Source organism: Zootoca vivipara, chromosome 6, assembly GCF_963506605.1.
Source record: "Zootoca vivipara chromosome 6, rZooViv1.1, whole genome shotgun sequence".
Lineage (NCBI taxonomy): Eukaryota > Metazoa > Chordata > Lepidosauria > Squamata > Lacertidae > Zootoca > Zootoca vivipara.
In genome coordinates, this window is record NC_083281.1 from 16,495,687 (window position 1) to 16,508,652 (window position 12,966).

Here is a 12,966-nt window from a genome sequence, read left to right on the forward strand (position 1 = left end):
GGTCACTTGATCAGGCACCTTTCCCAACACCTCTTAAATCCCCATCACCGAAAGAACAATAAATCTCTTTACATCTCCTTGCCCTCAGGACTTGACTGGAAGATGGGCTTTCAGAACACCTGACTTGCTCAACTGCCTCTGCGGATGTCTAGTGTTGCCCCCTTGGTGGGGGGCCCGTGTCTGTGCTCACACACTTGGGGAATTATGTTCCTGCTGCCCACATGACTTCCTGCTTCTTGGTTCATGGAGGGAGGTGGAGCCCAAATTCACCTTTCTTTAAGGGTTTAAAATGGTGTTGGAATGAGGAGACACGGATAATGTATGGATTTTCTGCAAATTTATAAACCTAGATGTGCCCCCCGTCATTTCCGTAACACTCATGAAAGCCTGTCAAAAGTGTGTTGTGTTGGGGGGGAATGACCTGCCGCAGGTTGTCTACATTGCGCTGCCTGTCAGAGGCATCTCAGGTCTTTTCATGCCTTGATAAATATTAGTCAGCTGAGGCCATACATGTTTGAGGTATGGAGGATCAGTTAGTGTTCTCACTGCCTCGCCTCTGTTGACAAGGGTTTGAGTGATTGGTGGGTAAACAAAGGCACTCAAAGTGCAAAGTCAGGCTCCCAAAGAGAGAGTTATTCCCTTGCAGGGGATTGCGTAACACCAGCTGCAACCCAATCTCGTTTTACATAACTGCTGATACAAAGCTCAGCCCCCCACCTCCTCGCCTGCTTCTGTTGATCCTCTTGCTTGCAGAGCACTTCCCAATCTCTAATTGATTTTAATGCTTGTAAAATGCTTTTCTGTTTGCTAATGTTTTAAATGAAGCAATCATCAAGCATTCTTGACATAGGACAGTTGCCTGAAAGGCCAAGGCCACTGAGTTGAGAGTTGACAACACCTGTTATTGATTTTGAGGTAGCCATGAGTTTACCTGCTGATGCTAAAGCATGGAAGTGCCTCGTTGTTCCTTTTAAAAAAATGATTTTTATTAAAGATTTCAATTTTTCGAAATAAACATTTTACAAACTTTAAGATTTCCACTGACTCCCCTTCTTCTCCTTCCATGGTTTGTTTTGCATATGCATATCCTCTGTTCCTGCATATTTTACCTTAACCATTCAAATCAGATTTCTGCTTTTACAACAATCTATTATTATAATCCCCATGATGGGGTGAGCTCCCATTCCTTGGTCCCTGTTCCTGCCAACCTAGCAGTTCAAAAGCACATCAAAGTGCAAGTAGATAAATAGGTACCGCTATAGCGGGAAGGTAAACGGCGTTTCCGTGTGCTGCTCTGGTTCACCACATGACCTGGAAGCTGTACGCCGGCTCCCTCAGCCAATAATGTGAGATGAGCGCCACGACCCCAGAGTCAGTCACGAATGGACCTAATGGTCAGGGGTCCCTTTACCTTTATTATTACTTACACTGTTGAATTTATCTTAACGCTGCCAGCCTTTTCAGCTGCGTATAGTTGTTTTCCACATATTCACCGAATATTTCCCACTCATCTTTAAATATCTATATGTTAAACCTGCGCATTCTGCAAATTCCAACATCTTAAGTTGCCAATCCTCTTTAGTTGAGACCTCGCTCACTTTCCATTTTGGGGCTAACAAAACATGGGCTGCTGTTGCTGCCTACATATGCAGGCTTTTCTGACACCTAGGGATTTCTGTCTGGATTATTCCCAATAGAAAGGACTTTGGTCTTTTTTGGGAAAGCAATTTTAAATATTTTTCCCCAACTCATTATAAATCACTTCCCAAGGAAGTGCCTTGTCATTCTTTGGGCAGCTGGAACCCTTGCATCACATGAATTTTTGAATGGGTCTCATTTTCCAAGTGGTGCCCTGTTGAAATTGCCCTGGATGAGACAAGACTCCCAAGCCTTGTACGAAGTCAGACCACCCAGCCCCAAACAGTTTACTCCACTCAGAGTTTGTTTCCGCACCATGGGGTGGAGAATCTTCAGGCAGGGCTTTGGCAGTGGCCTCTAAACCATGCAGAGATGGGAAGGACAGAGAGAGAATAACCTCCCTGTGATGTTTCAAGGTTTTCTGTGCACAAGGGGAAAGGGAGTGCTGTCAGGCATGGAGCCCTTGGGTGGCTCGTCTTGAGCTGGCCTCAGTTTACCAGCTGGAACATAGCAAACTGTCTTCCACTGAGTCAGAACACTGGTCCTTCCAGTTTGTCATAGTCTGCACTGACTGGCAGTGGCTCTCCAGAGTTTCAGACAGAGAGTCTCTTATAGCTCCATCTGGATATGCCAGGGATTGAACCTGGTCCTGAGGCCTTCTGCATGCATGGCAGCTCACAGAACTGTAGCTGGAAGGGACCCCAAGGGTCATCTAGCCAAACCCTATGCAATGCAGGAATCACAGCTGAAGCCTTCTTTCCCAGCCTGGCTATGAGATGCTGTTAGAGATTGAACCCAGCACCTTCTGCATGTGGGGCAGGTGACCTGCCACTGAGCTAGGGCCCTGCCTGGGCAGGCGATAGTTCTCCCTATGATCTCGAACAAACATCTTTCAGTATAGAACTTTTAACTGGAGGCTGCTTCTGGGACCTAGCAATGGGCTCATACATGGCGGAGCAAAGATCTCCATGGCCCAGTATACAAGCAGAGGCTGTAGATCATAGGAGTTAACTCCTAGGGAGAGCCAGTGTGGTGTAGTGGTTAAGAGCGGTAGACTTGTAATCTGGGGAACCGGGTTCACGTCTCCGCTCCTCCACATGCAGCTGCTGGGTGACCTTGGGCTAGTCACACCTCAGCCTCACCACCTCACAGGGTGTCTGTTGTGGGGGAGGAGGGGAAAGGAGATTGTTAGCCGCTTTGAGACTCCTTCGGGTAGTGATAAAGTGGGATATCAAATCCAAACTCTTCTTCTTCTTCTTCTAGGGGCCAAGGTCCCTTTGGCCCCCAATAAAATATTTGAGCCCCCCCCCAAAAAAGTTGATGGGCATTTCCATTCAAATGGTGTGCATGCATTTGTGATAAATTATGTGGGGCGGGAATTACCTCCCCCCCCCCCGATATTTTATTCAAGTTGGCACCACTGCTGTAAATCATCATCATCATCATCATCATCATCATCATCATCATCACATACAAATCTCCTGGAAGCTCAAAGGAACTTTCCTGATAAATATTGACAGCAAGGCTGTGTCATTGATTTCTGCAGACTTTGAACTCTGATCCTAAATCTGCCTGCTTCTGTAAGATACAGTAGGAAGGTGGGAAGCTATGCAGTTTTTTTGTTTTGTTTTTTTAAAAAAGCATTCTTCAGTTTAGCCAAGAAATCTTCCACGTGCCCCTAATGCTCACTTTGAACTTAGAGAGGAATCCGTCCATCCTCTACCTTCCCCACACAATGAATGTTATATTGAAACCCAATCTTGTTTTCCTGCTCTGCAACCAAGTCCAAGAGGCCAGGCTAGCTGGTTTCACTTACACGGCACGGGCATATAATGGGTGCGCCGAGGTTGGCCTTCAGCTGAATTCTCAGCCACTTGGCCATGGAGCTTGGAGGGGCACTGAGCATCTTCCTGGGCATCTGCGTCTCCTGCTTGCTCCTCATCTCAACATGGAAGAGGATGTACAAGGAAGGCAAGTTGCCCCCTGGGCCAACACCCTTGCCTTTCATTGGCAACTTGCTGCAAATCAAAACCAGCGAGCCCTTTAAGTCCTTCTTGGCGGTGAGTTGTGCTCTCTTTGCCATCAGAAGCTTGGGATGAAATGGGGGGGGAGGGTGTATGGATGGGCTGGGGCTGTATGCTTAGTTTTCAAGAATTCTTGTGTTTCAAACTGCCCGAGTGGAGCCAGGGAACAGTTATGAGCGCATGTTCCCCCTTCCGCAAGGTAGCTCTTATGACTCCATGAAGGCTCCAGCCAGGTGAGACCAGAGGTCTGCTCAGCACAGCATCTGTGACTGAGCACAACTCTCTGGAAAGCCCCCAGACGGGCCTGTAGGCAACATCACCCACACTTTTTGCTTCACAAAGGCTACTCAGAGGTATGTTGCCTCTGAAAAAGGAAGCTACCAGTATATATCACCTTTTATGAGCAAATACCCACCCTGCATGAATTTATTTTATTTCTACTTACGGCCACCCAAGCAAGTGTCCACCACCATAATTGTCTACCACCATCACCACTTAACTCTATGTTGTGTGAAGTAGAACTTTCCCCGCCTCTGTTCTGAATCTCTTGCTAACGAATCTCTTTGAATGACAGCATGTTATAAAATTAATTGCAGTGTGTGTGTGTGTGTGTGTGTGTGTGTGTGTCTGTCTGTCTGTCTGTCCACTCTCTCCACGCCATATATGCCAGCCTGGACTACAACTCCCATCAGCCTCAGCCAGCATGGTTATGGTAGCTAGGGCTGATTGAAGTTGTAGACCAAAACACCTGGATGGCACCAGGTTGACCCAGAGGGATTGTAGGCTTTTACAACCTTCTTTCATGCCTCCCGCTTTGCCTGTTTCCCCATTGTCTTCTTAACTATACGTTTCCGAGCACAGTTCAAAGTGTTGGTGCTGACCTTTAAAGCCCTAAACGGCCTCGGTCCAGTATACCTAAAGGAGCATCTCCACCCCCATCGTTCTGCCCGGACACTGAGGTCCAGCTCCGAGGGCCTTCTGGCGGTTCCCTCATTGCGAGAAGCCAAGTTGCAGGGAACCAGGCAGAGGGCCTTCTCGGTGGTGGCGCCTGCCCTGTGGAACGCCCTCCCATCAGATGTCAAAAAGGAAAACAGATACCAGATTTTTAGAAGACATCTGAAGGCAGCTCTGTTTAGGGAGGCTTTTAATGTTTAAGAAATTAGTATATTTTAATGTTTCTGTTGGAAACATTATTATTATTATTATTATTATTATTATTATTATTATTATTTCTCCTGCAGCTGCAGCAAAAATATGGTCCCGTGTTCACAGTGTATCTTGGGCCACGGAGAGTTGTGGTCCTGTGCGGACATGAGGCAGTGAAGGAAGCTCTGGTGGACCAAGCTGAGGAGTTCAGTGGGCGGGGGGAGATGGCTTCTATTGACCGGAACTTCAATGGCTTTGGTGAGTCGAGTAGATCTGGTGGTTTCTGCCAATACAACATGGATAAACTTTTATGATTGGTAAAGGAGAGTCTGTTCTGCACGTAGGAATAGAGCAGAAATTCATATTTAAAGGTGAACTGGTTGAATCTGACCTTTTTGAAGCAATACATAAACCATCATTCAGAATTTGCCAGCTCTCCAAATTTTGCAGTGCAATTCTCCAAACAAGTAACGCGTACCAAAATGTGTCCGCTAGTGTCCATAAAAATGCATATGTAAGATTCAAATATCCTTTATATTAGGGGGAATTGGTTGCAAAAAAAAAAATGTATATACTAGGAGAATATCACACTTGCAGGTTGGTTAAAATTCATGGATTTCAAACTGGCATGGGAATGTGGAGGACCAAACTTAAGTTTGGGAAAATATGAAAGGGGAAGAAACTGAGATCTACAGATTTTCCCATCTCTAGTTGGGGACAGCCTTTCTCAACTGGGTGTTCTACAGCTGTTTTGAACGACAGACAGTGAGGTCTGCTGTAAACTGGGGGAGTTTATTGGGGGCAGGCCCAGATTGCCACCAGAATTTCTTAAGTTTCCTGCCAGACAGAACCTCTCCTGGGTTTGTGAGTCGAGGAGCTGAGTTGTAATATGTGCCTGCCTTGTGGCAGGGCAGGAGATGAGGCTTTTTTCCCAACCACGGCTGCCCTAATGAATGTCACTGCCTTCATTTCCAGGAGTTGCTTTGGCCAACGGGGAACGGTGGAAGCAGCTGCGTCGCTTCTCCCTCACCACACTGAGGAATTTTGGGATGGGGAAACGGTCCATTGAGGAGCGGATCCAGGAGGAGGCCCAGTACTTGCTGGAGGAGTTTAGGAAAACTAAAGGTTAGTTTTGGCCTCGCCCAACTCCTCCCACAGTGCTGCTGCTGCCGCCGCCGCCAGTGGCTTGTGGAGACGGAAATGGGGCAAGGGTGCCGTTGACAATGACCCTTGGCTTTGTGCTTTTCAGGACTGCCCTTTGATCCCACCTTCTTCCTAAGCCGCACAGTCTCCAATGTCATCAGCTCCGTTGTCTTTGGCAGTCGCTTTGAATATGACGACAAGGTTTTTCTCTCCTTGTTGCGCATGATCAACGAGAGCTTCATTGAGATGAGCACCCCTTGGGCACAGGTAATGGATAAATCTGGAGGGGAGTCTGTCTGTCCTTCTTTCTGCAAGGGGGAAGCATTCCAAAAATGGAACCTCGGTTTCTCAAGAAGACAATGCGGAGAGGCAATAGACCCCTTCTCTGGGAGTCTCTGCTCTTTATTTATTTATCTATAATATTTTTTTATTTGATTTTACAGCTCCTTTCCCAATCATGAACACACATGGTAAAAATAGCACAAGATTCTTCTGAATCTCAAAACCTCCCCCCTCCCCTCCATGGGTTCTTCAGGTGATTTTTTTTAAACTGCATATAATAAGTCCATTTAGTTTACTATCCTCCATTGTATCCAAAATAATTTCAAGAGTTATTAAAAACCTGCACAAGAGTTCAAGTATCTACAGTGGTCTTTCAAATAGAATGTAAATTTGTCCCATTCTTTATTGAGGCTTTGATCCTCCTGATTTCTGATATTCCCAGTTAATCTTGTGTATCTGAAGAAGTGTGCATGCACACGAAAGCTCATACCAAAATATAAACTTAGTTGGTCTTTAAGGTGCTACTGAAGGAATTTTTTTATTTTGCTTCGACTCAGACCAACACGGCTACCTACCTGTTCCCAGTTAATTTTGCCATCTCTGCATAGTCCAGTAGTTTCTGCCAGTCCTCCTTGGTGGGAATCTTACCTTCTTTCCATCTCTGGGCAAGAGTCTTTGCTCTTTATTCATCTCAGTGTACAAGTTGTGTTCCTTGGGTGCATGATCTCAGAATACAGCAACAACAGCTGCTTTCCCCTTCCAGCTCTACGACATGTATTCCTGCGTCATGCGATACTTGCCCGGGAGACACAACCGCATCTACTACCTCATCGAGGAGCTCAAGGATTTCATTGCAGAGAGAATCAAAACGAACCAAGCGACACTCGATCCCAACAACCCGCGGGATTTCATTGACTGCTTCCTTATCCAGATGGAGAAGGTACCAGAATGGATCCCCAACTTCAGCGGCAGCCACAGGAGAAGGGAAGAGAACCAAACTGGACCGTATTGTTTGAAATTGGGAGGGAAGGCACCCCCCCCCCTGCCAGGATAGGGGCAGCAATACTTGGAATCCTGGTTGTGTGTGCAGCTCTCGTCACTCAGAAACATGCGCTGAAAGCCAACCAAAATGCTTGGGAGTGGCTTAGTGCATTTCCCCCTATGATGAAAGGCTACAATATCGGGTTTTCTGGTTGGGGGAAAAAAGACAGCTCAGAGGAGACATAGCAGAAATTTGTCCAATTATGCATGGTGTATGCCAAGGGTGGGGGACAGTTTTCTGCCCTAGGGCCATTTCCCCACAGCAGCGGTGAATGGAACCAGAGGAAAAAGTGGGCTGAGCAATGAATTTGAATGTGACCTTTGCATGGCAGTTTCTGTAACACCCACACCCCTCCCTATCTGTCCAGACAAGCAAGAGGCATTAGCAGAGTCAGTGCTGGATTTACGTATAAGCTAAACAAGCTATAGCTTAGGGGCCCACTCTCTTGGGGCCCCCCCAAAAAATAAAGGAAAAAAGAAAACTGCATGTACATTTCAAAATACGAGATAAAAAACAAATAAAATAAAACCTACATACAGTTAGAGCCTAATAATTATTTCACTATTACAGTGATACTTCGGGTTGCGGACCCGATCCATTCCGGGGTGTCGTTCGCACCCCGATAAGCCCACAACCTGAGCAGCGCTTTTGCACATGCACGAAAGTGCGATGGAGCACTTCTGCGCATGCGTGCGGGGGCGAAACCCAGAAGTAAGCACTTCTGGGTCCGCCGCATTCGTAACACGAAAAAACGCAACCTGCAGCAGACGCAACACGAGGTATGACTGTAATATACTTCTTCTTAATTGCATTTCTCTATTAATATACTTCTTCTTAATTGTATTTCAGTTCAACAATGACTTTGATAAAATACAAATTTCGTTATGTGCAAATGGCTTAAGATACCTATTAGGTCCATAAATTACCATGTAGCATATATTCAACACAAAAAAGCAGCAATTTGTTGTTGACAAGCTGGACATATAAAGGGCCCCATTACCTTCAGTATCTTAGGGCCTCATCAGACCTAAATCCGGCCCTGAGCAGAGTTAAAGCACACTTTTGAACCATAAAACCATTCTTCCCACCAATGGCCATGCTTGCATATACAGTACGGTGCACATGCACAAACATATGCTAATTTCTTTGTTCCTTCAAAGGAAAAAGGGAACCCTTCCAGTGAATTCAACCTGAAGAATTTGGTCCTCACCACCCTTAACCTGTTCTTTGCTGGGACAGAGACAGTCAGCTCCACCCTGAGATATGGATTCCTCTTCTTGATGAAACACCCAGAAGTGGAAGGTATGGAGGATGACATCTGGGACTGGCAGAAGTCATGCAAGTGCTGAAGCTGCCTTATAGCCAGTCAGACGTTTGTTCCATCTAGCTCAGTACTGTCAACACTTACTGTCAGCACCTCACCAGAGAGCCTCTCCTGGCCTGGAGATGCCATTGGGGATTGGACCTGAGACCTTCCCCCATTGAGCCATGGCTCTTCTACAAGCCTAGTTAGTTGCTATCACATTCATTTAGGGCAGCCTTCATCTGCCTGGGGCTCTTCAGGTATTTGGCGCTACAACGCCCATCAGACATGGGTGGAGCTGTGGTCTAAACCACTGAGCCTCTTGGGCTTGCCAATCAGAAGGTTGGCAGTTCGAATCCCCGCGACACGATGAGCTCCTGTTGCTCAGTCCCAGCTCCTGCCAACCTAGCAGTTCAAAAACATGCCCCAAAGTGCAAGTAGAAAAATAGGTACCGCTCCGGCGGGAAGGTAAACGGTGTTTACGTACGCTACTCTGGTTTCAGTGTTCTGTTGTGCCAGAAGCAGCTTCGTCATGCTGGCCACATGACCCAGAAAAACTGTCTGCAAACGCCGGCTCCCTCGGCCTGTAAAGCGAGATGAGCGCTGCTACCTCAGAGTCGCTTTGACTGGACTTAACTGTCAGGGGTCCCTTTACCTTTACCTTTTTTCATCTGCCTGGGGCTCTTCGGGTATTTTGGGCTACAACGCCCATCAGACCCAGTCGGCACAGCAATTTTAGTCCGAAATATATAGAAGCACCAAGTTGGTAAAGGCTGGTTTAGTATAGCAATCCAGGTCTGTAGCCAAATACTACCCATTAAGGCTTCGATAGCAGTTTGTAGCCATCGTCATTTATCATTGATAAGATGATTAAATGATGGCAGCTAATATGCATTAGCAGCTGTATCGAAATCAGAAGAACCAGGAGACTAGAGGTACCCAACTAGACACAGTGCTAAATCATCATGAGGATGGCTGACAGGAGGGAGGGAGGGAGGGAGGGAGGGAGGGAGGGAGGGAGAGAGAGAGAGAGAGAGAGAGAGAGAGAGAGAGAGAGAGAGAGAGAGAGAGAGAGAGAGAGAGAGAGACTGTCTTCCTTCAGTTCCTATGAAATGTGCTGCCTCACTCTGCTTTTAGTCATGGAAGGCAAGCTTCTGCTGCCGCCAATGGGGACTTTCCCCCAGAGTCTAATAGCGGGGGGGGGGGGCTTTCATTGAGATCACAGTGAAGTAAAGGTAAAGGGACCCCTGACCATTAGGTCCAGTTGTGACCGACTCTGGGGTTCTGCCACTCATCTCGCTTTACTGGCCGAGGGAGCCGGCGTACAGCTTCCAGGTCATGTGGCCAGCATGACAAAGCCGCTTCTGGCAAACCAGAGCAGCACATGGAAACACTGTTTACCTTCCCGCTGGAGCGGTACCTATTTATCTACTTGCACTTTGACATGCTTTCGAACTGCTAGGTTGGCAGGAGCTGTGACCTGCTAGAGTAGGGAACAGCTAATCCCATGCCCCCGTGGGCAGCCCCCACCTGCCTGCCTTTCCCCACATGTCCAGTCCAAGGAGTGGAACCTACCTGCCAGCTTTCTCTTCCTCCCCAGCCTCAATTTTCCTCATTGCAGAACTCAGCAGGGAGGATGAAAAATGGGGGGCAAAGCTGGGTTAGTTGGCTCTGCTTGTCACTGACTCTGGCACCACCTGCTGTTGGGCTGTCTGCCTTCCACCCAGCCAGTCCCAAGGGGCACCAGCGGCCACTGGCAAAACCTGCTCTCTCTCTGTTGTGGTCCCAATGAAAGCTGGCCTTCGCATGCCTTCTCTGAAAAAAGAAAAGAAAAGACTGGCTTCCCAATTACGTGTTTAACATTAGATCTAAGTAAGCCCTAAGAAACAGAAGAGGAGAAGAATTGGAGGGCAAAACAAAAATATCTCAGTGTGAGATGGAGAAGAGGCCAGGTGCATATTGTAGTGAAAGAGCTCCCCTTCCATCCTTACAGACCTTCAGGGTGGAAGTGCTCACACACCTTCCTTTCCCTACAGCGATTTATTGATTCCCACATTAAAGTTCAACAGGAGACAACTTCATTCATTCCTGCCCCCTTCACATGGTTAGTTGGTGAGTGATTCAATTACGGCTGCTCACCTCAGTTTTGACCCAATAATGAGGAGAAGAGAAAAAGTAGCCACTGCATATGAGTGAGGGGATATGGAAGTGGCCATCTCTGAAAGGCTTCCCTCTAGCTAACTCTTCTGCTAAGGAGGACTGAAGCAATTACTCCCTACTTCGGAGCCATCTGTATTGTCTGCCACAATGTCCCAGGTAGATAGCAGTAAGTTACGACAGCCGGAGCTTCCAGGCGTTGTTTGATACCAGCTTCTTCCAGCCCCATAGGAACTGAACAAGGATGAGGAACTGTCAGGCAGCAAGTCCACTTGTTTCCAGTTTAAGGTTTGATGGCTCGACATGATATACAGCTTCCAATTCTAATCCCAGGGCCGTTCCACTCGCATCCATAATGCGCTTCTTTCTCTCACTGATGTGCTCAGAAAGCCACGTTTTCACTTCCCCTGGTTGCTCTCGTAGAAGGTGTTTCTTGATGTCTCCACAGAGAAGGTCCACCAGGAAATTGACCACATCATTGGCCTCAACCGCATCCCTGCCAGCGAGGACAGGATGAACATGCCCTACACAGACGCCGTCATCCATGAGATCCAGAGGCTGACAGACATAGTCCCCATGGGAGTGCCACACACTGTGATGCGAGACACTCAATTCCGGGGGTACCACCTCCCCAAGGTGAGACAAGAGGGGAGTTAAGTTAAAAAGGAACAACCCTATGGAAAAGGGGGGGGTGAAAGAGTGATCCATATCTGTTTATGAGGCCCTCGCTGTCCCGTCAGTTCCATTTCAATATGGACCTCTATCTCATGTCTTTCCAGGGCACCAATGTCTTCCCCTTATTAGGCTCAGTCTTAGGTGATCCCAAATATTTCAGCAACCCCCAGAAGTTCAACCCTGGGCATTTCCTGGATGAGAAAGGACGCTTTAAGAAGAACGATGCTTTTGTGCCATTTTCTTCGGGTAGGTCTTTCATAGAATCATAGAATCATAGAATCATAGAATCATAGAATCATAGAGTTGGAAGAGACCACAAGGGCCATCCAGTCCAACCCCCTGCCAAGCAGGAAACACCATCAAAGCATTCCTGACAGATGGCTGTCAAGCCTCTGCTTAAAGACCTCCAAAGAAGGAGACTCCACCACACTCCTTGGCAGCAAATTCCACTGCCGAACAGCTCTTACTGTCAGGAAGTTCTTCCTAATGTTTAGGTGGAATTTTCTTTCTTGTAGTTTGAATCCATTGCTCCGTGTCCGCTTCTCTGGAGCAGCAGAAAACAACCTTTCTCCCTCCTCTATATGACATCCTTTTATATATTTGAACATGGTTATCATATCACCCCTTAACCTTCTCTTCTCCAGGCTAAACATACCCAGCTCCCTAAGCCGTTCCTCATAAGGCATCTTTGTCTCTGTTTGCTTTTTACTGCTTACTGAAAGTGGCCTTTGGCTAGTCAGCTCCATAGCTGCCAAGTTATCCCTTATTTTAAGGGATTTTCCCTTATGCTGAATAGGCTTCCTCGCGAGAAAAGGGAAAACTTGGCAGCTATGGTCAGCTCCCTTGTAACTTAACCGAGCCTGCAGCTCTGTTGTGAAGATACAATAGGATGATTCCTTTGTGTGCCACCCTGAAAACCTTGGAAGAAATGTGGGTAACAAAAGATGGTGATGTTTAAGAATAATAGCAGTGGTAGTGATAGCAATGGTGGTCATAATAGTATTGACAGAGAACAATGTGCGAGAGAAATATAAAGGCCAAAGGGAAGGTGGCTTTCCGAGACCTCTGTAGCATCTGCAGGCAGAGTGGAGCCCCCCTTGGCCAAGCAAATTATGACTTGTTCGGGTTGTTTTCTATCTCTCTCTCTCCACAGGGAAGCGTGTCTGCCTGGGGGAAGCCATGGCCCGCATGGAGCTCTTCCTCTACTTCACCACCATCTTGCAAAGCTTCTCTCTGAAATCCCTTGTGGCTGCAAAGGACATTGACCTCTCCCCCAAACTGAGTGGCTTTGGGAATATCCCCCCAACATACGAGGTGTGCTTAGTGCCTCGCTGATCCCAGATTTGGCAAGCCATTCCCTGTGGTGGGTGGGTGGGTGGGAAGCCTGAGGGAGGGAGGGGAGAAGATGCAAATTGGGTTCACCTGTTCATCATGGGTCCTGTACGTTTTCATTTCGCCCTAAGCTGCTCCAGAACTATGCAAGAAACACACACACCCTTATTTAGTCATATTTGTAAGCCTGTCTGGGCTATGTGACTTTCCTCTCTCCTGCCCTG

At 47.3% G+C, this 12,966-nt stretch overlaps 1 protein-coding gene across 7 annotated transcripts; it reads left to right on the plus strand.

Moving 5' to 3' along the window:
- Positions 1-2,092: 2,092 nt before the first annotated feature.
- On the plus strand, positions 2,093-12,745 carry LOC118086693 (cytochrome P450 2G1-like). Of its 7 annotated transcripts, XM_035118624.1 has the most exons (11): positions 2,093-2,105; positions 3,532-3,672; positions 4,147-4,172; positions 4,904-5,066; positions 5,784-5,933; positions 6,058-6,218; positions 6,997-7,173; positions 8,436-8,577; positions 11,184-11,371; positions 11,515-11,656; positions 12,564-12,745. In XM_035118624.1, exons 1-11 carry the CDS (start codon positions 2,093-2,095, stop codon positions 12,743-12,745), a joined length of 1,485 nt encoding a protein of 494 aa, XP_034974515.1. The 7 variants fall into 7 exon arrangements, with proteins under 7 accessions (XP_034974515.1, XP_034974514.1, XP_034974511.1 ...); XM_035118623.1 differs by lacking the exon at positions 4,147-4,172 and having other exon boundaries at positions 3,532-3,698; XM_035118620.1 differs by lacking the exons at positions 2,093-2,105; positions 4,147-4,172 and having other exon boundaries at positions 3,519-3,698; positions 4,904-5,087.
- The last annotated feature ends 221 nt before the right edge of the window (positions 12,746-12,966 follow it).